This window comes from Polyodon spathula, chromosome 13 (assembly GCF_017654505.1).
Source record: "Polyodon spathula isolate WHYD16114869_AA chromosome 13, ASM1765450v1, whole genome shotgun sequence".
NCBI classification, from domain to species: Eukaryota; Metazoa; Chordata; class Actinopteri; order Acipenseriformes; family Polyodontidae; genus Polyodon; species Polyodon spathula.
The window spans coordinates 7570995-7596454 of record NC_054546.1 but is presented as its reverse complement, the minus strand read 5'-3'; the positions used below and the strand labels follow the sequence as shown (position 1 = coordinate 7596454).

General features: G+C 39.6%; 1 protein-coding gene across 1 annotated transcript; it reads right to left on the bottom strand.

Moving 5' to 3' along the window:
* Positions 1 to 351: 351 nt before the first annotated feature.
* LOC121325227 (glutamate dehydrogenase, mitochondrial-like) lies at positions 352 to 24575 on the bottom strand. The gene is made up of 13 exons (XM_041267604.1): positions 23878 to 24575; positions 15956 to 16036; positions 15348 to 15403; positions 14110 to 14173; positions 12761 to 12855; positions 9864 to 10043; positions 8681 to 8818; positions 8154 to 8291; positions 7594 to 7674; positions 5762 to 5885; positions 3583 to 3674; positions 2157 to 2219; positions 352 to 1361 (listed from the first exon to the last, which is right to left on the bottom strand). Exons 1-13 carry the CDS (start codon positions 24278 to 24280, stop codon positions 1242 to 1244), a joined length of 1635 nt encoding a protein of 544 aa, XP_041123538.1. The 5' UTR covers positions 24281 to 24575; the 3' UTR covers positions 352 to 1241.
* Positions 24576 to 25460: the final 885 nt, after the last annotated feature.

Here is a 25460-nt window from a genome sequence, read left to right as displayed (position 1 = left end):
GACTTTATACCTAGCACAAGGGTCTGGCACGAAGCAGCAAGGCAGGAGCGGGAACAGCATGCAGGGCAGAGCTGTACTCTGTGCATGGCAGTTAAGGTTTTAAATCTCCTAGCTTCTTGAGAAGGCTACTGCAGACCTTGTTCAGCTTTAAAAAATTCACAAGTGCCTTCAAACCAGACTTTAAAAAAAAAAGTTTCATATTCAAGAAATTGTTCTGGACTTTATGTCTAGAAGCATCTCATGCAAACATACTTTTAATCCATGGATTAATACAAACCCAGCACAAAAGCACAACCCCCCCCCCCCCAAAAAAAAAAAAAAAACAAAGAAAAGAAAACACAAAACACATGGTTAACGTCTATAAATTGTATTTTGTTTGAGAAATGGCAGTACAAATTAACCGATCATCTCAAGGCAGATCGGAGATGAAGGCTCACATGGCAGCTTAGAAAACAAAACCTCAGAGGCATTACTACTAAGGAGAAGATTGTGAAGTCTTTCTGAAGTGGTTGGTGATTAAGACTGATGGGGGCGTATGGGGCTCCGCTGCATCAAATCAAGATCTTGAAATTGCATAATAACCTGTGGGAGAAGATGGTGGGTGGATTCATTTTTGAAGATTTTGTTTTTTTGTAAAATTTCCATGCATTATTACAGGCAAAGTGAATGTCGCATTACTTTTTGGACACTAGCTGTGAAACCAGAGACCAAACAAAAAACCACACACAACAAAAATTGGCATGGTGTTAAAACCTTGCCATAACTAACTTTTGGCAAAGAGACTGTATACTACCATACAGTACATCCAAATTCATCAGTGTTCAGCTAACCACTGTGTGTTAACAGTGGCTCAGCCATTTTGGTACACACGTTTTTCCATGGATGCCGACTAAGAACAGAATGATAAAAAAAAAGATAGGGAGGAGGAATAATAATTAAAATAAGTCAGAAACAGAAAAGGTCAACAATAAAAATCTATCTTTCTTAAACATGAGGTGGGGTACAGTGTGCAGTTTAGCTTTGGGCATGCTCAGAATGCTAGTTAACCATCACTATATATAATTTTAAGGAACTTTTTAAAAACACAAAGCTGGGACGGTTCTCTGGTTACATTTAGCGTAAATAAGTACAGATACACAATATGTAAACTTGATACGTTATGTTATAAAGGCTGCATTGGGTTGGGTTGGGGGTGGAGGTCCCAGGTCTGACTGAGAGGAGGGCAGATAAACAGGAATCTTTTATGTGAAAGTCAGCCCAGCCTCGTTGTAGACTTTGAAGACTTTCTCGATGGCGTTGACATAAGCAGCAGTTCTCAGGTCCAATCCCAGGTTATACTTCATGGCGGTGCGCATGATTTGCTGGAAAAGAAAAAAAAAGACCTATCATTGAACTGAAATACAATACAGCAGAGTTCTTAAAACTGGGGATCCAAAAGGTTAAGTGGTGGATTCTTTTTTTTTTTTTTTTTAAATAGGATTTTTTTGCAAAATGTCCATGCACATCATAGTACATAATTTGAGTGTACCATATTTGCAATAAATCTGGGTTGTTTTTAAATTAACTCTTATAATGAAGCTTCAACCAGTCCTTTAACAACACTGCTCCAAACAGTGATGGTCAGTAAGAGTTGGAGTATGTGTGCATACCTCTCATACCACAAGGAAGACTCACACTTACCTTGGAGCATGGGCTGAGATTAGAGGCATCCTGAACAAAAGCCACTTACTTTAAATTTTACATTTTATCTCGCCCCTCCCCTCCGTTTTGCATGACATCAAATATTTTCTTTCCCTTTTTAAAAAGAATAGCAGAATGTTGGGTGTTCCCTTGCAAACCTCATCGATTGTTTTACAGTTTCAAAATCAAAGGAATCACCATGACCATTGAGATGGCATCAGTGCTAAGAAGGTGATCAAATGCAAAACAAGTGGGTCAAATTCCTCCTCCCCTGTGAATCACCAGTAACCTCCAAGTTGTTTTGGATACAGACGCACCCGTTAAACAAGTGGTTGCAGTGTGTGCTACTGAAAAATGATGCGTTTATATAAATAAAACTACGCAAACAAATGTAGCTTGGCAGTAGTGTTGTCCTGTGGTTGCATTTAAAAACACAACCAACATAATGCAAACAAATAACCCTGATGATCACTTACCCTGGCTGACCGTTCCATGGTGTAGGCAAGGCCGGAGTGGACAATATCCTTCTCTGAAGCACCCTGGACACAGAAGAGATAAAACTCCAGTTTATTCACGTGCTGCATGCTTTACCTGAACGGAGTTTTTCTACCTTTGATATCTTCTCTGTTTGTACTGTTTCTCATGCATAAGGACGTGTAACAAGAAAGAAAAGTAAATGTGGTTGTTTTGGAAGGGGCAGGGGTTATGGAATGAGATTAGATCTAAAACATGTATTTATTTATTTTTAAAAAGCTGCATTTCAAAAGGAAAAAAATGGTTTGTTTTACCAGTATACTTCACTGTACCAGCATCATGATTTAATCAACAGAAGACAGCATGTGAGAAATTTTTGCAATCGAGGTATGATCATCATTGCTGAGTAAAATTGAGAAGTACACAGAAAAAAAAGGGGATTTCTCCTTTAAGTTAATAAGTGTTTAAAAATAAAACCCTGCATGTTTCTATAACAAAGAATGCTGGGTACATCTGAACCCTTAGGCTGCCATCTTGCAGTGCACGCCCAGAGTACAGAAGAAGAGTCATAAACAAAAATTATTCTGTGAAGTGCTTGCCAGTTCCAGCTGCCTAACCTGTTTCTACTGTAGCCAAAACATGCTTCCTGCGGCACTCGCAATAATCCCTGTCTGTCTCGCACAATGCAAAACAAGCACGCTACAAAAAACACTGTGTGCAATGAGACACAGGCAGATCACAGCACTCTAAAAACACAAAAAAATATTAAATACATTATTAAAAATGGGGGGCGGGGATTTGCTTAATTGGTCATGCTGGTTTGTTTCAGTTTGCAAAGCACAAGAAAATATAAGCAGACAAAGTAGTACTGTATCAGTATTAAGATAACCTCCTTGATATTTAAATTCTCATAAGTAGGTAATGTTTGTATGATAGAGTGGTAAAGTGTACTGGTAAACAGACTAGCAAATTTGAACCCTGGTAATCCTGACTGCCCTAATCTGAACTATATCAAAAAGAATGAAATGCATGTGGAAAGCAGCTGCAAAAACTGGGGGGGGGAGTTACACAAAAAGCTAGACAAGGATTTTTAAGTCTGCAAAACATTCCGATCTGAACTTGGTGCTCAAACACATTTTAAAATACTAGCTTGACAGGTGTTTAGTTTTGCACTTAGCACTTTATCCAGTGCGTTGTTTATCTGGTTATAAATATACAATTTACGTAAAAAAATTGGAAAGTCTTTGACCCGACTTTATTCATTAATGTGCATGTCCACTGAAACGTTATCATCCAGACTGTTAAATGATATGCCTTTTAACAGAATATTCCATCATTATATTATTATTTATGTAATAAAATGAATCAAACATGTGTACTGTATGGCATCTTTATCTACATTGTATATGAGTAACAGTAAATACTCACAGCTATCCTGGCCTGGAACTCTTCTGTGGGTACAACTGGAAGAGTCCCACCAACCTTCCCAAACTTCCTCTCCAGACTCTCCTGGACAGACACTGTACGAGGAAACAGAGGAAATGTTATTCAGGGATACGTGGGTGCGACTTACAAGCTGGGTATGTGTCACATCTGCGTGCCGATCCAGACCATGTACTGTCTGCAACTCACATAATACTCTACCTCCACAGAACTGCTGACTTCCAACTATTACAGCTTTCTGTAATTTGGTGAACTCTCCCCATTTAAGTAATTTGTATGTATAATACTGCAGGTAGCTCAAGGCTTAAAGTGTACTTTGGAAACCATAAATGGCACAATACAAACTGCTGTAAGCAATGTCTTCATGAAAACTAAATCTGTGCTTCAACCCACCATTCTTATTGTTCAGTGTTGCAAATTATACAGGTATCACTGTTCTGTAGTGTGCAATTATTGAATTATCACATTTTTTAGAAGTTAAAAATCCAAACAAAATCTAAAAATTAAAAACATATAATCAAACACTACACAGAGGGGGGGGAGAGAGAGAGAGCGCGCGTGCGCAGTCTGTACAGTTACACCAAAAGTTGTCAAGAAGAATCACTTTCAAAAGATTGAACGATCAATGCTTTAAAATCTGATCAAAATGGTTTAGCTTTAGGGATCGGTTGATGGACTGTGGTTTGCAGTGTTTGATATGCTTATAGATATTTCTAGATGGCTATATGTCATGCCTTGAAGGGACAAATATATAAAAGGAAAGAACAAACAAGTCTTCATGTTTACATAAAGCTTTGCCTGCTATTGTTATGCTAGGGATTAACAAAAGACCCTTGTTTGCTTATGTAAGATTGTGGCCAGTGGATGTGAGCAGCGTTCCTTGCTCTTCTGGGCATCAAACATTTAGTCTCTTTTTATTGACAAATCTAATGAGAGGATGGAGGGAGAGCTGGAGATACACATGCATTAAAGGCTCTACAGCCCCGGCACACAGTGCTGCCCAGATCGGACATTTATTACACTGTGGGTTGGGATGCCACACCCCATTGAGCCCAGCAGAGAGAGAATTCAAAGATGAGTGTGCAGAGCCAAGTCTGACTTGTTTTTAAATCTCTTTTCCCTGCTTCCCCTCCCTTCACATGTAGTTTGAGTTTCTGTGCTATTCAGACTACAGTAAATTAAGTTATAATCTGCTCTGCACGTCTGCCAAGTTTTATTTGGCATTATTATGCAGGCACATTAATCCCAATTTACAATAGGACATGTGGGGACGCCCCTGCTTTAGAAGGAGTCAGCACCAATGAATGACTCCAAGTACAATGTACAGAAAAGAAAGCATAAAGCTTAATTAACAGCTGTTTCCAGTTAATCCTTTCCTTTTTATTTTAAAATTTCAAATATGAGCTCTCAAATGACTTCCTGATTTAGAAACAAATGGTTTCATATCAAGGGAATATCATGGTTAAAACCATTCCAAATGAAAACACACACATACATACATAAATATGTTTCCGCCATGCAGGATTCAGCAGTTTGTGCTTTAATGACATGTGAAGGATTCAGATGACAATGTAGTGCTCCATCTTGTGGTTCACAGCTGCACAAATGAAGGCTAGGCACGACATGCAGATTTATAGCACAATAGGAGATTTACCCCCCTGAAAAAACACACCTCCTTGGCATTCTTTTAATTATTTTAAACTAAGCATGTGAACAATCGATTAAATCACATACCTGGTGTTTTACTGCATGTCCCGTATGATAAAGTCTACCCAAAAAGATGAAACAAGCAACTTCTGCATTATAAACTGAGCTCTATATAACACCCAGAAAATCACAGCTGCTTCAGTAAATGCATTTGTCATTTCTAAAACGATTTGTTAAGTTTAATAAATGTACCGACTTTATTGTATGTAGCATTTACAACACAGGGATTGAAACTCACATGAGGAGGAACAATTTAAATTTACCATCGAACTCCTGGATCCTGAGAATTTAAACATACTTAATTGATGGTAGTTCTGAAATCCAGAACTGGGTCCAGCAGGCTTGGTGAGAGATTCAAGCACACAAGACATTGAGAAAGACTTCAAGTCAAAAGATGTCTGACCAGTTCCCTGCCTGCCTCACTCCCCCAGTCCCCACCCCCTCCAGAGTGACTTACTGAGCAGGTGGTAGTTGGAGTCTCTCTCGTATTTGAAGGTCAAGCGGCCGTAGCTCACATGGTTCAGATTCTTCAGCCACTCGAAGTACGACACGGTTACACCACCAGCATTCAAGTACAGGTCCTGCAGAGGGACAATACAGACAATACCTTCATTGCAGAGGCATTTCAATTAAGCCGATGCACTGTTGTAAAAAAAATAAAAATAATAATAATAATAATAATAATCTAATTATCTCATACAATTGCTCTTTGTTTTGTATTATAAAAGCGTAAAATGTAAATACAGTATGCAATCAGGAAACTGCAGTACCAGTTTTTCTGCCATACCATGTAGATTTATATGAAAGACATAGGCAAGAATAAAACATATGTACTGTATTAATGTACATATTGTACATTCATCTGGAAATCATTTAATGAATACTATGTACTTGGATTCTACAGTTTGTGTTTTGACTCTAAATTGCACTTGTTACAAACCAATAAAAAAAAGCACCTCAAATTACACTCCTTTTATATTCCACAGATCTCACGAAACCTAATTTAGAACTTGGCAGCGGGGACCTAATATTACATTTTATTTTATTAATCCTCCCTTCCCTCAAATCTACCATTTATTATTTAAATGACTTAATTGCTTTTAAAATGTGTTTTTTTTTATTTTTTATTATGACTTTCCTGGAGTGGCTAATATCATTTAACTGACTTTCAGAGCGCTTTCAATTTATTTTTTGCCCCTTCGTCCACACAATGAAGCGTTAAAATTACTTTTTAGGCATTGCTCCTCTCCAGTAAACCAACATTAAATCAACCTGTTCTTTCATTATCAATCTGTGGTTTCTTGTTTTGCATTAGCTAATTCTCCTGAGAGCATCTGGATTACAGGAAACAAAAGTACCACATATACTGGGCAAATACACTTTATAGGACAGACTAGCATTTACATTTTTATTGCTTAGTTTCAGAGGGTGCGTGATTGTGTGTGTGTGCACTGATCACTGAATTGGTTGCAGCACAGTCCGACTGACAGGTATTCAATCTCATACTCTGCTGCATCAACACATTAACCTTCCCTGGCTCTCCGCAGCCCCTCCGCCGATTCATTTCCTCAGCACCCTTGAAAACCAGGAGGAAATGGCTGCTTCTACTGCAGAGTCAGAAGGTACAGCACAAGGGCACATAGTTACCCCACTGCAGTAGGCTGCATGCGGTTAAACCAAAACTTGCAAAAAAAGAAGTTACAATGAGCCCTATGCAAAAGAAACACTGTTTTATAGATTGCTTTGTTAAAGACCGTTTCGATTAATAAAATTTGGTTAAAAATAAAACCTTGCAGGTAGTGCTACAATGGTTATTGCAATCCTTAATACTGTATTTAGTAGTACATTAATATTTCAATACATCTATTAAATCATATCTCCCCTCACACTACTAACCAATCGGTGCTTTTGTTATGCATTTTTTGGTCTCAATGCACTATCCCTCCCCCCAATATGGTTGCTAAAAACCCTCAATGACTATTAGTAACAGTACTTAATAAATTGTAAAGATTCTTTATTGTTGTACTGCTGCAGTAAATCAGACACACACATAATCAAGCATACTGCAGTATGCAATAAACATCTTTAAAATATGTAAATACATAGTCTGTCAGCGTGTTATATTTCTGAATAAATCGAAAGCAATAACAGATAGATTAATTCACTAAATTAATGGTTTCCTGCAGTTCTAGTGACTGGTGAAGTGTTTCGTAAGCTGCATCTGGGCCCATCGCTCATACCCTTTAGACAGGCGAGTATTCTGATTGACAGGGTCCTGTCAGCTCTTACCGGAATAACCATGATGTTCCTCTCCAAGAAGATCTTGTCTGCTTCAGGGGTTGTGGGGCCATTAGCACCTTCAGCGACAATCTGAACACAAAGAGGTGGCCAGAGTTACACAGAGGATGGATCACAAAAATGACATGATGCATTTCAGCAGCAGGGTATTTTAGGGCAGGAGAAAGCCTAGAAGCAAACTGTGTAAAGGAAACAAATTTACATTGCCTAAAGGTTTGTGTGTGCGTGCGTTTATGTACATGCATCACAGTCAGTGTAAGGTAGGACAGTTTGAATGGCAGTGTTTGCAGGACAAAGAGAATAGCTCTCTGTGTGCCGGTGTGTTCCTGTACTAGAACTGTACAGCAGCATAGAGGGCATAGTTCTGTGACAGTCCTTATCAATGTCTTTGATAACTTTGGAAATTAACTGGCAGAAACATCTACTACACAGTGAAAAGTAATTATTTAATAACTGCTACTGTGTGGCAGCACAGTTGTGAAAAATTAGTGTGTGCAGCAGGTATAAAGAGCGTGGGGGTAGGTTAGCTATGCTCTCGTCCTCCGCCTCACCTTGGCCTTGATCTTGTGTGCGTTGGCCTTGGTGAGCTGCTTCTCGCTGGCTGCAGGGATCAGGATATTGCAATCCGCCTCCAGGATGCTTCCCTCGTAGGGGGTGGAGTTGGGGAACCCCACAATCGTGCCGTGTTGCTGGAAGGGACAAGAGAAAACGTTAATAAAAACTATTACGCTTTTGTTTAATTTATTTTATCAAGGAGTACCTATGAAAAGTATAACAAACATGACTTTTTATTTTTTTTTATTATTATTATTTATTCGTTATACAACAGCAGATGGCCTGAAAAGTGTGCTTTGGTTTTAAAAGGACTGCACATGCAGTTCCACAGAGACCCTCCTAGATGGCGACCTTGCCCCAGTGATGCATTTCAGAAACAAGAAAGGTGATGATGACAAGGATTGTCCTCACTGTTCGAAGACGAATCGTTACAACCTTAGTTGAAAAAGTTGAACTCCAAGATGCCCCACCTTGGCTAGGAATATTTGTGTATTCCTGCCTGGGAGAAGCTTGTAGTCCTTACCAGCTTGTAATCCTCCAGCTCTTTGGGGTCGATGCCATTGGGGTTCCAGATAGAGCCGTCCACCTCCCCTATACCCACACACTTGGCTCCATAGCGATGCAGGTAGCGCATGGAGTGCATACCCACGTTACCGAACCCCTGCCAGGGTGAGAGAGAGACAGAGAGAGGGTGAGAGTGTGTAAGGGAAATCACAAGGCCAAAACACATATACCAACACATCAAAAGTATTTAAAATGCACACAAGACAACCTGATTACTAAAAAATAAATTCTTAGTAAAACATTGAGTCTTTAGCCATGACAAACTTTGGAAATTAAACTGGCAGAAACAGCTAGAAGACAATAGGTTAAATAAATTAAAAGAGGTGTTAACTAATGAACTGTTCTTCCTACCGCTACTTGCAATTAAAAAAATCATTATGCCGAGGTCTTTTGGTTCTTTATTTGTTTTTGATGCATCTCGATCTTGATTTTCACTCTTTTGAAAAGGGCAGCAGTGATAATGCTGCTAGTTTCAGGAAGAGATAATGAAATGGATTTTAAAAACCCAAGCTTTTTTTTTTTGTGTAACAGAAAATTACAAAAACCTTACTACTAAGAGGTGGATTGCAAATACACAAAGGACAATGGCACTCCCCTATCTGCAAACAGACACAGAACTAAAGTCATCTCTCATTGAGAGCGACATGATTTTAGCTGCTGTGGACACAGTGTGCAGGAAATACGCAATGTATTAAACCAACTTAAAAGTGAAACTCCAAAAATGGAAAAGAGACTTAAAAAATAAAACAGTTGCGCAACTAAGTAAATCCCTCCCGCGTAAGGACTCAGAAGAGACTTTGGATAATCCCTGCACAACAGCAACAGATCCAAGCATTACATTAACTTGCTCTGCATGGGGATTTCACATAAGGCCAACACTGGCTGCATACGGCGTTTAAATAAAGCCTGACATTGTCTTGAAAATGAAACAGACAGAAAATCCTTATTGTAGTTTACTGTTAATATTGCTCTGAACTATAATCCCACACAAACTATACAGTGTATTGAAATCATTCCCTTACACACTAGCGTATACCCAATGTCCCCAAAGATGGGTACCATGCAAAGTACATCACAACCTCCTCCTGAGCCTGTATCTAAAGCCAGCCCCACTCCCCCACCCCCAGCTCCTAGTATAGTACCTGAATGACAAAGGTCTTGTCCCCAAACCCTGGGCTCAGGCCCAACATGCTCATGTAGGAAGCCTCATTGATGAAGTTCTCGATGCCGTGAAACAGGCCTCGGCCCGTGGCCGAGATCCTCCCGTGGATCCCTCCCTGGCTGATGGGCTTCCCAGTCACACAGGCATGAGCGTTGATATCCTGCAGAGGACACACAGCGGGGGAATGGTTACACTGTTACACCACCACACCACAGCTGCTAATTATTATGATACTCGTCAGGGGAGGTCAATGCTGTTAGATTTGCTATTCTAGTTGAAACACTTGAAGAAAGAGATACTTGAAAAGCTTTTCTAAGCCTCTGAAGAGAAAAGCTGGCATTCAAGCAGATGCTTCTTTAATTGTTCTTGCAGCTCTGCAATGGGAGGTAGGGCAGGTTTATCATACAAATAAATGGGGGGACACGACTGACTGTTTAAAAAGATGTTAAGATAACCTCAAAATGCTCCTCGAGATTTATAACTTTAATGACCGGGCTTGATCAATCAGGTATCTGTTTAAACAACCCTGAACTTGTTCAATAGACACCTCCTCAGCCCACTAGATAGCTCATGAACATTTCCAAACAGGTCACCAATTAAAAGTCTGACAGCCAAAAGTTTGGTTACTTTAACATCCATAACTATTAAAACAATAGCGCTAAAATGTAAAATTACCAATACAAGAAAAAGACACACTGTGGTGTAAATGTCTGTGATTTAATTTATTAAAAGAACATTAAAAGAGTTTGTTCTGGCTTGTGTATTTAGAGCGTGTTACTAAGGGTTATGGCATGCGAGCCGCTGTGTAAAGGAAAAGTTTTGTTACCCTTCTGGATGTGGTTTGTCATTTCCATGGTATCCTTATCTGTACGAAAATTTGGAGACTGACTCAGAGGGGCAATGTTCACACGAAACAAACCCACAGCTACTCCCAGGAGTTACAAGATGCTTATATGAATGGTTGTGATTTTCATTTTAAAATGATCTCTGTGCGTATGTGTGTGCACAGTCTTACAGATGTATAGGAATTTCTCTTTGGTAAATACAGCAAACAATGAGGCTCCTAGGTAGGTAACTACCCAAGTCAGGAGAGTTCAGGTTTTCAAACTCGTACTGGTCCAGAGTATCATAACTACCCTCGACACAGTATTGAGATGATCAGGAGACAACAGCTAGAGCAATCAGACCAATCTTAAAATAAGTTGCTGCAAGACTCCTTAATACAGAGGCGTACTTAGTGTACTTTGTTCAGAAAAACAAAAATCTGACCTAGTACACCATGGCACAAAACCAGCCAAATTCGACCCTGAACTTTTTGATTTAAAAAGCAGCCTTTTCTTAAAATGCAGATGACACACAATGTCGATACTGTTTGCCTTTTAAAAACCTAAAAAAGGACAAAAAAAAAAAAAAACCACCATCTTGCCATTTAGAAGACATTGCAAGTTAGAGATCAGTTTTGTTTTCTTGGTTAACTATGGGAACTGGGCTCCAGAAATCAACTTCAGCACAATCCTGATAGAACTTCCTTTGTTGCTGTAGCAACAGGGTTTCCTGTGCAGGCCAGAGCAGCTGAAATCACCTTAAGCGAGCATTTCAATTGGGATGGAAGGGCACTAGCAAAACTTTTATGCAAGACAAACTTCTTCAATCTCAATCTTGGCATGGTAGTTGAATCTTTTTCCGCTCCAGAGGCGAAATATTCTTGTTACAGAATTAAAAAAAAAAAAACACCACACACACACACACAAAGACACTAAGTTTATCCACAACTATAAAACCCTCAACTGTTGTGGTAGAATATGCAGAAATAGAAAATTGACTAGAAACTTCCTTTAGTATTACTAGAGTGGTGGGGTTAACAGCAGGGGAACAAACACTAAGGCTCAGATATACTACACACATTTTTATTCATATATTAGAATGAAAATGAAAAGCTATTGGCACTCCACAAATAAACAACTCAAAAGTTGAGACCATTGCCCTAGAATGGAATGTGGAATTAAGTTTTGACAGAGAGGGTGAGATATGTAAGGTTTTGTTCGGAGTCCACCACAGGGCGGAAGGCACATAAATTTCCATTGGATGCTTGTGGAGGGATACTTAAAATGTTGTGTGCACCATTATAAACTGCTCTCAATAGCCAACACCAACCAAGATTTGATCAGGTTATTCTAGTAAAATATTTATTCTCATCCCCACATGCCCCCAATGGGATTTTAAAGAACTCTAATGAAGCAGCACAGACAACACACTGCAACTCAGAGCTGATCCTTCAAGCACTCAGTAGGTGGACGAAAGAGACAGAGGCTTCAAAGATTATCTCCCACAGATGGTAGACTAAAGTAAGCCACATTTTTTTTGTGGAAAGCTGGCATACTAAACCAGAGATGAAGGAAGGACCCCTGCGCCATCACCGATTAAGAAAATTTGGGTTGCAAAATACAGACTGAACCATCTTCACTCCAGTTAACCTCAGCTGAGTATCACAATGCTGTGTGTGCTTTCGGCGTGTACACATACAACAACATTTATTTATTTTAAAATGCTTTTTAAAAAAATAAACTCCAATACAAAGCCCAACCTTTAAATGTTAGGAAATTAGCCGCAGCAACATTAGGCGCAGGTGGGAGCAGTAAAAATTAAACATTGCGAGCAGCAGCTGGTTTTAGAACACTGAAACAGACAATAAATCCAAACACTGAAGACTTCCCACAATCCCTCACCTGCGTAATAATGACCTCCACCACCTACCTGGATTGAGACATAGTGTGAAATATGGAATCATTTCAGCATAATGCTAAGAGCTTTGCAATGCTGTAGGTGACCATTACAGACCTCATGGCTGAGTGTTTAATAAGCATGGCAGATACTTACATTGTGCCCCAAGGTGTTGGCATAGGTGTCTGCGATCCAGGACATCTCTCTCTCTCCAGTGCTCATGTCAGGGGCAGGGACATCGATGCCAGGTCCTGCCGGTGGGGTGGGGGAAGAGGAGGAAACCACGATTCAGGCAATTCCTACTAGTGTCCCTTTTCCCACTATCAGGGATAGAAATAAGACTCCCATTGCATAGTAGTTTGAGCTGTTCCAGGTTCTACAGAGAGCTCAAACCAGACCCTTGTGCTGTGCTTTATTTAGCTCATAAGAAAACATAGAACTCATTGAAATTGCTAAAAGCAATGACAGTCTTATTTTCTTGCCTGCAACAGTGATGCAGCACCACCACTTGGACAAAGAAATAAATAAGTTTGTTTTCATGTAAATGATTACAATTGGGATTGTCTGCCACAGTTAAATTATTATTTCATTTTCATTTTAAGTCCATACCCCCCTTCCAGGTTTTGGAGGCCCAAAGTCACACAATTACTAAAGCAAAACAGATTGCATACCCACACAGCAATACTTCATCATACACTCTCTGTGTCAGGTCAAATTATTGAGGGGAAAAAAAATATGGCTCCTAGAAAGCGATCTGTGTCACAGGACTTTCATATATAGACCAGGAAGAGGAGGAGAGAGGAAAGATAGGAACTCAGCTCCGAGAACAGGAAGTTATCTCTGATATCCACAACCATGTGTGCTTGGCAGGCTGAACTGTGACATGGTTTGGCCTCCCTGCTTTATTTATAGCCCGGGTGAATTCCGTGGGTCCTAACTGCAGAGTACATCAATCTCATTCTCTCTTTGAACTCTCAGAGAAAACAAGAAGGGAGCCGTTTCTGTAGTCTGGTTACATCACATTGTAAAATTGCATAAAAGACAATCAATCTGTTTTAATTTGTCAAAATTACTGTGTATGGAGCCAGTGCATGCGACAGTTCAGCACAATTTTAAAACTTTAAAATACAATTCCCTGAGTATGATCCTCATGTTAACATGTTGTGTGTTAGTGTGTGTACAGGTAGGGAACCTTGGCTACCCATTGCCACAATGTGTTCCAACCTGCTCCCTTATTTAACTGACCGGGCAAAACATCAATTAAGAAATGTAGGATCCAGCTGGAAGAAAATCTTGAAATGGAATAGACTGAAGTGGAGGGGACCAAGTTTGGGATGGATCTACCTCTGCTGCAGGGAGTCTTACTGTGCATACAATATGGCAACGTTTGAGAAGTCACAACCAAAAGCACCACATACAAGTCTAATACAGGTCAGTATGGTTAGAGCATGGATTAAAAAATAAATAAATAAAATATGCACAACTCAATGGAAAACTTAACTTACCAATAAACCCCTTCTTTGCCAGCTCAAGTGTGAATCTTCTTGTGATTTTTTCCAATTCAGTGTCCTATGCAAGACAAAAAGGTCAACACTGTTCATTTTAGTGCTCTTGTGCAGTACACTTTTCACTTCAGAAGCTTTAACTTTGACATCACTGATCCACCCCCCTTGAATTGTGATGGGAATCTTTTGGTTCTCCACTTATCAATACAAAATCAGGATATGCAAGCATTTTAAATGCTATTCAACAGATAAACTGCTGCATATTAGTCCTGCTAGACCACTTGAGTGAGTTTGACCTACAGCACAGGAAGACATTGGTAACCAGCAGCAGCACTGTTTGAACTACAGTTGCTGCTGAATATTTGCATGTCCGGAATATATTTAAAAACACACGTAAACAACCAAAAGATCAACACAAGAAAATATATATATATATATATAATATTGGAACTCTGACTGTGTGAAATACGCTTAATAATAAACTGTAGTGAAAACTGGTTACTGGATTTGTGGCCAGTCCTACTAGGAAATGGAAAATGCGAACCCTACAGTGCACATCCTAGCCCCTGCATTCAAACAGAGCAGACTCTCTTTAGATGCTTTCTGTTAGAATCCCAGTCCTTCAACTCAGATGCCAAGCAAATTGCTCATCTACAGGAAACACCAGTTCTTAGTAAAAGGGCAGGCTGGCTGGATATGGGAAGAGCTGGAACTACAGCAGGTACGTACCTCAGTACATTGTGGAAGGAGCAGGACGCACAGAAAAACATGGTGCACAGTGAGAACCAGGATTTATAATGTACACTAGTTTATGGTGCAGGACAGCTAACCAGTGTTAACAAATGGCCATCTGTATTTTGTATTTATTTTTTTGATGAGGGTGGACAGTAAATCTGACTTTGAAACATGGCATAGAATGTCTTTTCAATAAGGTTCTGACTTTATCAACTTTCAGGTTGTTTTGTAAAAATGTACTCAGGTAATCGTGCCAACAAATACCAAACTACTTCATCATGAATAACTGGTAAAAGTGTTCTTTAATATTGAATGCCATTCAAGCTACAGTATTAAACACATTTAATGCATTTCTGAGCGAATTCACACGCAGTTTGCTCCAATTCCTTTCTAAAAATAAATAAATAAATAAATAAAACAGTTAAAGTTTTAATTTGACGTTTTTGTCTGAGTAAGAACACCACATTCAGCTGATTAAGTCTGGAATGCATCAGAGGACTTACAGAGTAATTTCTTGTGTTGATTTTCACTCCTGCCTTGGCTCCTCCAAACGGTACATCTGAAATACAAACACACACACAAATTAGCTGGATTCCTATACAGCAAGGTATCCTGATCTAGGCAAGGCTGGCAGGCAGCCAGGAAGAATCGACACGCTCTGCCTAAATGTGGGCGACAACCTTTACAGGCAGTGGGCACGCATTTCTTCTGGAGTCTGGATCTGCCTGCTTGAATACTTCTCACTTTCGTTCTGAACATAAAAAAGATCTTTTGGACAGAAGACTGACGTTGGCCTAATTTTATAAGCAAGCTTCATTAGAAGTATAGATACTCATTAGGAATGCAAGTTCTGAGTAACGTCTAAATGAAAAACACATTTCAGACTTTAACAGATTCTAAATGATACCATTCAAGCGCCACCCATTGGAGTGCTGGTACTTATTTGTACAAAATTGATGTACATGGAAAAGACTTTGAATAAATAAATTACCTTATATAGCACTCATGCTAAGGTATAAACACTACAGCAGACCTCTATATTTGACAACAGTTAAGCATTTAAGGCTTCACAACACCTAGACTCCAAACTGTTAACATTGCTAATACTCACCAACAACGGCGCATTTATAGGTCATCAGGGAGGCCAGGGCTTTCACCTCATCCACGCACACATCCGTGCTGTAACGGATACCTGCAACACAAAGCAAAAGACTCCGACTGAGAATTGTTTTGATCGGGCTGCAATCGTTTCTTCCCGGACTGTATCATTACCTACAGTTAGCATCTTTTTTTCTAAATCTGTATTTTACAAAATCTGAAAACAGGCAAGTCATTTCCATGTTCCTGTTTGATTACAAAATATCAAATGCTTGGGACACAACTACAAAACTACTAGAGACAAACCAGAGCAAATTTTCCAGCACTGCTTGAATAACAGTGGAAATTAAGTTTGACTGGTGCGCCAAGTTTGTCACTAGTTTAAGGATTAAATATTAAAAAGCAAATAGAAAATTAATATCAAGTTTCATGACAATTGCACAACCGAGTCGGGTATATATATATATAATATATATATATATATATATATTGTAATATATATATTAATATATATATATATTATATATATATATATATATATATATAGATATATATAGTGTATGTGACACACACCACACACTTATGCCAAAACTTTGGACGCGCATGCACGTTGTCTTCAGAAGTGATCCATGTGTAGGGACAGTGTTTTCACAAGATTTCAAGATTTCATCCCCAGGGAAAAGAAGAAATCTTTTTTGTAAGATGGATTACCAATATGGGAGCTGTAAGCTGCACTCACATGTTCTACCTACGTAATAAATTGATCCGGTATGATCGTTGCGTGCAGTAACCGGTGCCCCTGAATGGAGATGAAATTACTGTGGAGTGCTGTGTCTGAGCACAGCATTGCACGATTCACTTATTGCCGCACAAAAGTTGAGAATTATTGATCAGAACTTTACCAAGAGCGTGCAGCAGTCAATGACTGAACAACTGCAGTGAAGGAGAACAAGCGCTGTAGGAATATAATGGACCAGTGACGAGGCCAGCTCGGGTTTCTCAAGTTAAAATATTTGAAAAAACAAAAAACAAACCCAACATCAAATTACTTTTTAAACAAAGGACAGAAACCCTGTACAGTACACTGTGTGGGTAAAGTACAATAGGGCGGGATATGAAATGGCTCACAAGGCAAAATATTTAAATTGTTGTTGTGGTGAGATCAAATATCTACATCATTCTATGTCGCTAGAAAGACTCAATATAAATGGGAAGCACGTGTGGAAAGAGATAAGGTGGACATTTTGTAGGAAGCAGTGAACAGTCTACTATTGTACTGTAGTAGATATACTGAATGCCTCGCTATCTGCCTGTGGCAGTTTCTGAATTTCCTAACCCACATCATATTCACCTCTCCTCGTGAGTTTTATAAAAGAAGTGAATCCTAATACGTTTGCCTCAAGGTAAAACAAAAAGCTCACACAGTCTGTTCAAGATACAGTTTCACCCCCCATGAGACAACAACAAAATGTCTAAAGAATGAAGCAGGAGATGTGCCACTTGGAGTGTTTTTATCAAATTGGGGATTTCAGAGCAGGGAAACTCAACCTCACACAAAGTATCCAGACCTCTAACAAAAGTCTGTATCGCTGCACAGAACTGGGATCAACAGGCATTCAGCATGATCTATTAAAGAAGTGCTAGCTAAGGTTTTGAAATGCATTTTCTTATCTCATGTTACCACTAGGATCTTCTTGTTCCTTACATGTACTTTATACTTGGAAGATATTTCAAAAAGCAATACTGGTGCCTAATCCTTCAGGTGGTGCAGTTCAAACTTACAATGGCTTAGATGCAATCAACAGAAACAGTAACCAGGATGCAGCAGTTTGTCTGCAGCTTTGTATTTTAAATATGTGCACTCTACAGAACAAACAATCTTGGTGATCCAAGGAAGCAAATTCAACAGTAGCTTGAACAGTATATTAGAGAGAGCAGTATTAGGGTAAATCATTGAGCCTGCAAATGCAATTGAACTTAAAAGTATTGTACACATTTTGTATCATGAATTTATTTTCATATGCTGCAGCAAACCAGAATAGATGTGCAATCTTCATTTAGTTGTTTAAAATGGACGCACAGCCCTGCCCAAAACAGAAACCGGAAAAGAGTTTGTGTCTCAAATCAGCATGCTGCTAAACCTCAAGCAGGGTGACTCTCCCTTCTGGCTGCCTGCATAAATGTTGTTTTGTAGAGGGAGTTTGCATAAAGAATACTTAAAATGGATACAAAAAAAAAAAAAGTTGTGTGGTTCTGTACGAATTCCACCGTGAAGGTTTGAAATAATACTTTAATACAGAGTTAAAAACAACTTTGCTTAAAAGCATTACGTGCCACCATTTGTGCTACTCCTGCTGTCTGGAGAAACACACAGGACTTAACTCAGCTACTTTACCATCAAGCATCAAAATGTTTAAAACCAAAAATAGAAACATTTTGATGAAAGCAAAGCCCAGCTAGATCACCTTAACCAAAATTCCCAACAAATGCTGGCAACTTAATTTAAAACAAACGTAAAGTAATATTACACAGTGTCCTTTTAACATTGTGTTTGTATCTGCGTGCGTGGGTCGGTGGGTGCGTGAGCACGATTAACAGGAACCCTGTCATACTGTGACATGCAAGAACGGCTGGGTGCCTTTGGCTCAGGTATCAAAGCCCACAGCTGACCCCCCATCTCTTTGCGTCACATGTTTTACATCAGTTAGACCAACAAGCCAGCAGCTGGTCAGAACACAGAGTACAAGAAGATTAAGACATTATTTATATTTATTATACATATAGCTTTAGTCTTGTGTTGCCACAGTACAGGTTTTTTTTTTTTTTTTTTTTACATATAAACCAAAAGGTAAAAAAAAGTATTATCAACGTTAAAGGCAGTCAGGAAACACAGTATTTTAATTCAACATGTTTTGGTTTCACTCAGTTTGAAGCTTGGAGACAGTTTTGGTTAGAATCCCTCCAGGTGCAATGAATACAGCAATTATAGCACAAGGATCCCAAAATTAGGAATCAAATGGAGCAGATCAACTTATGATTTTCTGAACAGTTAAGATTTGAATCCCCTTCCTTTGGCTGAAGGAAGGTAGACAGATTGATCAGTGCCAGTACATTACAGCCGACTGTTTGCAGCACTTGAGAGAAGGTTTAATGGCAAAATAATAAATACACTTTTCTGCTCAGCAAGAGATCCTGTGAAATGTAAAGCTTCATGGTCAGTCAGCCATTCAACGCAGCAGTTACTGTATTTGTGACAAGTGCTGTATCAGTAACACAAGATGAAGTTCAAATCTCATGAGACAAATCCTACAGGATCAGCTACAACTCAGACATTACACTGGATAAATCAATAAAAACTACTTTATCCGCTGTGTGTTGTCTTATTTATGCATCCAGATGTCATTACTGTGTGCATGGAGTGACCTTGTTTGGCAGGCTTGAGTCGCGTGAAGCCTCTGCATCTTCCGTTAATCTATATAAACAAATGCAAGTTGGCACTGGCGGATAAAGAAGCATAGGACTACCTGAAGTTGAACTAATAACGTAGTAAACTTTCGTCACAAATATGGACAATAAACAAAAACATAAATAAATAAAAAACAAAAAAGGTGGAGCAGAGAAAATGAGAGAAAAGAAAAAACAACTGTTTTGTTCAGGTTGCCCTCATCCAGAGTCAGCATACTGCCAAGCCTAGTGAAGAGAAAACAGATACCGTGTGGTCCAGTGGTTAAAGAAACTGGATTTTACCAGGAGGTCCCCGGTTCAAATCCCAGCTCAGTCACCGACTCATTGTGCAACCCTGAGCAAGTCACTTAACCTCCTTGTGCTCCATCTTTCGGGTGAGAAGTTGTTGTAAGTGACTCTAAAACTGATGCATAGTTCATACACCTTAGTATCGTATCTTGTAAAACGATATTTCTGTTTGTGGAGTTAACCGATGATCTAGCGCATAGGCAAGCTGTGAGTGTTGTTATTGGCAGAATAAGAGGGTTTTAAAAAAAAAAAAAAAAAAAGAAAGACATGATTTCAATGAAACCACTAGCTCTCCGTCTAGGGATAGTTCAGAGTCTACAATTAACTACTTCGCTCGTCCGAATACACGTCAGCTCACTTTGTTTTTTTAATTATCACCCAAAACAATACATCGGTGACCTTGTAAAAAAGAAAGCTGTCAAGCGCAAGGATGGAACAAACTGCAAGTGGCTGACCTACTGTGAGGAACAAAATGACAGATTTTGACCTGGCATTTGCTAAGCGTTCTGTAACAAATCTGATCACTGAAGTAATAAAAGACTGGAGAAATATTCATCAGAGAATCTAAGAGCACAAAGAGTGTCTTGCACAGAGCTTGTGCAGAAGCTTACTTTTTATAAGGCCAGCAACGCAGCTATCGAAAATGTACTGTTTCATAATCAAATGTCTGTACGGCGAGAACAAGTACGAAAGCAATGGCAAATATTGGAGCGGGCGACAGACATTGTGAAAGTGATAGGCAAGACGGACTCAGCTAGGAGAAACAAATCAGAGGCTGCGTACACTTTGAGGACATTTTTTCAGATCATTGCAATTTTTTGGAGTTTGTTCTACAAACAGCATGCATGACGTTTCTCTGCAAGAAAACATAAGTGATTTCATAGAAAAAAAGCAAGAAGTCGCATTCCTCGGGAGGAAAGGGCAGATGATCACATAACTTTGCTCTCTAAAACAGTTAATACTGTTATCGAAACAATTCGACAGCTTATTCAGGAGACTGTCGCAAGCGAGGTGAGGGAAGCTGGAATGTTCTCAGTGCAAATTGGCAACTCAAGACCTCACTTCAAAAGAGCAGTGCTCCGTTATCATTCAGTATGCAATAGATCGCATCCACGAGAAGCTCCTTGCGCTGGTAGATTCTGAATCTTCATCTAGGTAATACTTGTTTCAATTGCTGATGCGGGTTCTCAAGTCTTGCAAAATCGACATAAGAAAATGCACTGGCAACTCAACTGATGGAGCAGTAAATATGCAAGGACAATATAAAGGCTTCTCTGTGTGGCTACACCAAGACCAAATTCATGTCTGGTGCTAAGCACATGTACTAAATTTAGTACTGTCAGATACTACAAAAGTTGTGATTGCAGATCGGTTTGATGAATGACGTTGCAGTGTATATTCAGGAGTCATATCAAAATGCCAGTCAGGACACTCACCGTCGAAGACTCTATCATCGGCGAAACTCGCAGGTGGTCTAAAGATGCAGCACTGAAAAAAGGATTTGGATCATTTTCATTATCCAGACTCTGCTTTGTACGTTGACCTTATTGTCACATTGGAAAGGTTTCAAGAGAACCCGAGAACCAAACCTGACGTGCGTGTAAAGGGGAAAGCATATAGAATTGCTGCTTAAATACTAAACTCAAATTTTCCTGCACATATCTGAATGGACTTCATCGTTGTCAAAATACCTCCAAACTAGCGGAACGGGTATCTTAAAAGCTCATCACATGGTGTCTGGAACACAAGAGGATCTCAAAGTTTGAAAGAGATTTCGACGTTGTTAAGAAAAATGAAGATAATAAAGAGTGGGCAAATGACAAGCTGCAAGAAGTGGAAGATTGTGAACTTGAAGTATAGGCCGCTCTGCCTGAAAAAAGGTTAAGGTAAAAGAAAGCCATGGCAGGAGAGTCCGCTCATGATGAAGTCATATCTGATGCTATTACAGCCTATATAATTCAAGTCCACAACGTAATCCTCGACACAATCACTGAGAGCATGCATCGCTGTTTTCTCACCAGCGGAACACTCTGCCTACTTTGCTTGTCTGGACCCTAGGAACTTCTGACAAGAGAGATCATGGCCTTCAGACACTGGCATGGGAAGAATTAAGCAAAAGCATACTCAAATTTGATGAAAGAGCCACAATTGAAAATTTGCAGTGTGAATTAATGAGTCTAGCTTCACACTGGGACAAGCTGAAGGCATCAGCACTGGAAGAATACAGTCAGGGTGGCAAGAGAAACACCTGTGGAAGACCAGAAGAATAAGGAATGTAATGACATGGAAACAGAGCTGGTGAATAAGCAATGCTTGGCATGCAAGAACTGCGCTATTTTTTGCCATCAAATTCTACCGAGATACCATATTTTAATGGATGCCTATAATGTGATTCATTACGAACCGCCAGAGGAGCAGTGTTTCCAATGAGCATCTGGAGTCTTTCATGCTGATGGCAACAGAAAGAGATGTTCTTATGAGCCTTGATTTGGATGGAGTAAATGGACAGAGTTGCACAAAGCAGTAAATTCCTGTGAAGTCTGCTCATTCTAGCAGGTAAGATACAAGTATGTTTTTATTTGTGTGGCTTGTTGCTTATAGGGGTGTATACACAGTACTTGGCCTGGAGGTGTATATGTAAGGAGAACAACTGTATTTAGTTTATTAAGCTAAATAACGAAGCAGGCGTTAAACGTACATTACTTTGTTTCAGTAATGCCTTCATATAAATAAAATAACTCAAATAGGATGTATATAAATAAAAAGACAGGCGCATTCCTCTGGTGTGCATACTTCATGTTTTAACTATATACATATTTTTGTATTAAACATTATATGCCTATGCTTTTTTAAAAAAAAAAAAAAAAAAAGCGGTTTTGACATAAACAGACCTAGCACAGAAAAATAATTTGGCATAGAGCCCACAGCCTGAACGTGGACGGTGTGCTTTAAATGCCAGGGCTGTTTGGTTCTAGCCAGTCCCTGCCTACTTTGATGAGATTCTACCCATCTGAGTTTGTTGGAACTGGCCCCTTTACCCACTAACGATTTGCTCCAAGTAGCTAGTAGATAGTAACTGTAAATGTTGTGTAGTTTTTGACACCCTTCCAACTTACATTTATACATAAAATCCCTAATAAATCCATGGGGTAAGCTGTAACAAACTGCAACATGCTTGTGGCCATTTCTTCACTAAAGTTACTTTCACATCACTGTTCAGTAATACATGGATTTCAGTTGACCTGTGTGGAAATCAGTGTCTATTTAATTTATAACAGCAGCATGGTTCAGATTATAGGTCAGTTCAGACTGCCAGCATATGGATTGGAGAGAGCATACATATTTTAAACAAGGATCCACTATGACACCCAAATAATTCTTGTTGGTATTAAAAATGGCTTAAAATAAATAAGAAAACGGGGTATTAAACCTGTACCTTGTTTCTCTACTTTTTGTAAATCCATTTAGAGCAAGGGTGCCAAATCCTGTTCCTGGAGGGCCGGTGTCCCTCCTGGTTTTTGTTCCAACTGTGCACTAAATTGCTTAATTGGGCCAATTAAGCTTCTAATAAGTGCTTGATTGGTCCAGTGAAGTAATTTAGAGGACAGTTGGAACAAAAGCCAGGAGGACACCAGCCCTCCAGGACCAGGATTGGGCTCCCCTGATTTAGAGTAATGTAACCAGAGTGACTACAAGAGAGGAAGCTTAAATGATACCTCTCAGGGTGACACTAATGGAAGCATTAATAACTATTCATGGACCCATCTGTACTTTAGTGTATCAGTAATTACAGGAGGTGTCATTTTCACACTGTTGCGGACACAGACACGATACTATAATATATATTATACATATATATAAAACATTTTAAAATAAAGTTTCTTATTTGCCTGCTTTCTGGTAGAGTATGAACTCAAAGTTTGCACTCAGAGGTCACCTGTAATGAGTCATAAAAGGTCAACTAACATTCGTTAGTCAACCTAATGCATTTTACATGAATTATTAAAAAGCAACACATTACTCTGAAGTACTTTTGAGTGCTTGTACGGTTTTTTGTTTATTTCTTTAGTGAGCAACATGGCGCTGCTGTACTGGCTAGTCCGCGTTCGTAGATAGACGCTCCTCCTCGGTTCAATCCCACACTCACTTTGTTACACTCCGATACAGACTCGGTTCTCTTACCTCCTTTGCAGGGGGTCCTGTGCTGGCTGTGCTGGGCTCGGTAGCCCTCGATCACCTCCCACTCCCCGTTGTCGCGCTTGAGAGGGAATGACACGCTCAGTATGTGGTTGCAGGGCTTTATAATCTTGAGGATTCCCCGGACCCGGTGGCGCTTCTGCTGCACCGTTTCTTTAGTTTTGAGGTCTTCCACGAGTTTGTCCTCCACAATGCTGGCGCCGCGGTCGAAAAAACCTTCCACCATCTTGAAAAAGTTGGGGTCGTCTTCCTTCTGCCCCCCGACAGCCTCGCTGTAGTGGCGGACCCGCAGCAGGGACGCGGAGGCCGGCAGAGCGGAGTCAGCGCAACCCGAGGCCAAAGCGGAACCGGCTCCGCGGGAGGCAAGCTCGCCCAGATATCTGTACATGGTTATTATTGTTATTGAAAAAATGGAGACGAGGTATGCTGTCTTCACTGCTGTTAAAGCTCTAAAATTGTTATTATTTAAAGGGGTGGGGGTTATATAAATATATATATGTTTTTTTAAGTGCTACTGCGGTTGTTTAAAAAGAAAAGAAAAAATAACGCACAAGACATCTGCTCCTGTCGTTTCTGTGCCTGCCCCGTCCTGTCTGTCACTGACAGCCCGAATTCCATCCCCCTCGATTTAAACTGGAGACCGGCGGCTCGCTCCCAAACCCCGGTTGTCACGCGAAGCGGGAGGGCTGCGTCGGGAACGCGCTTTCTACGATTTGAAGAAGTACCGCAGCCAGCGGGCGCGCACGCTTTTCTTATTATCTTATTACAGCATAGTGTGTAGACCAAACACAAAAAGCATTATCAAAGATTATTGACCGGTTTGATAAATAGATGTGTGTATCACTGTGCTGTACTACAGTGCTGTGCTTTTACCATGGGATACTGCAGTATATTTGATCAGAGGAGCGGCTGGACTCGCCCGGGCAGGTCGAACTGGAGTTTTGTGGCAAAACACAGCACAATGACATAGTGACAGATTGACTAAGCTTTTGTTCTCTTGCAAAACGTGTGCAAAAAAGTTCATGGTTTTTTTTTTTTTTTTTTTTTTTTAAATCTTTTTAATTACATTTTTCACATGACCCAATGCTTCCAAAAGACGTTTCATTTTCCATTGTTCAGAATTCAGAATTTAGGTAGGGTTACATCTGTTATGTTTTGGGTCCGATGCAATTTCAAACAAATTTAAACAGCCTTAAATTTTTATTTGCAAAGGTTTTACTCTTTTATGCTCGTTTAGTCCAGGACCTGTGATAAAACTTATTTGACTGCCAACCTGGGAGCTCCTCATTTTGGAGTGTCTTTACCAGTGAGATGCTGTTGCAATACTGACCCTGAAAATTAGGCTCTGCATACAAATCTACTTAGATAAATGCCACGGGTCACAGTGACCCAGAACATCTTATTTGTATACATGACCTGTTCTAAAAAAAAATAAACATCTCAAAGGCTCTGTTTTCTGTATATAATTTCATAACCCCGATTTAAGAAAAGTCAAAATATTGTACAGAAAATAAAAATAAAAATAGCATTTAAGCCAATTGAAAGCTATAGTTGGGTCAAATAGACCC

Coding starts and splice junctions, on each gene's coding strand:
- LOC121325227 (XM_041267604.1), bottom strand. CDS start 24,280: ATGTACAGATATCTGGGCGAGCTTGCCTCCCGCGGAGCCGGTTCCGCT. Junction 8,819..9,863: donor ACAAGACCTTTGTCATTCAG/GTACTATACTAG, acceptor TCACCCTGGCAG/GGGTTCGGTAACGTGGGTAT. Junction 2,220..3,582: donor AGTTCCAGGCCAGGATAGCT/GTGAGTATTTAC, acceptor TTCTGTGTCCAG/GGTGCTTCAGAGAAGGATAT.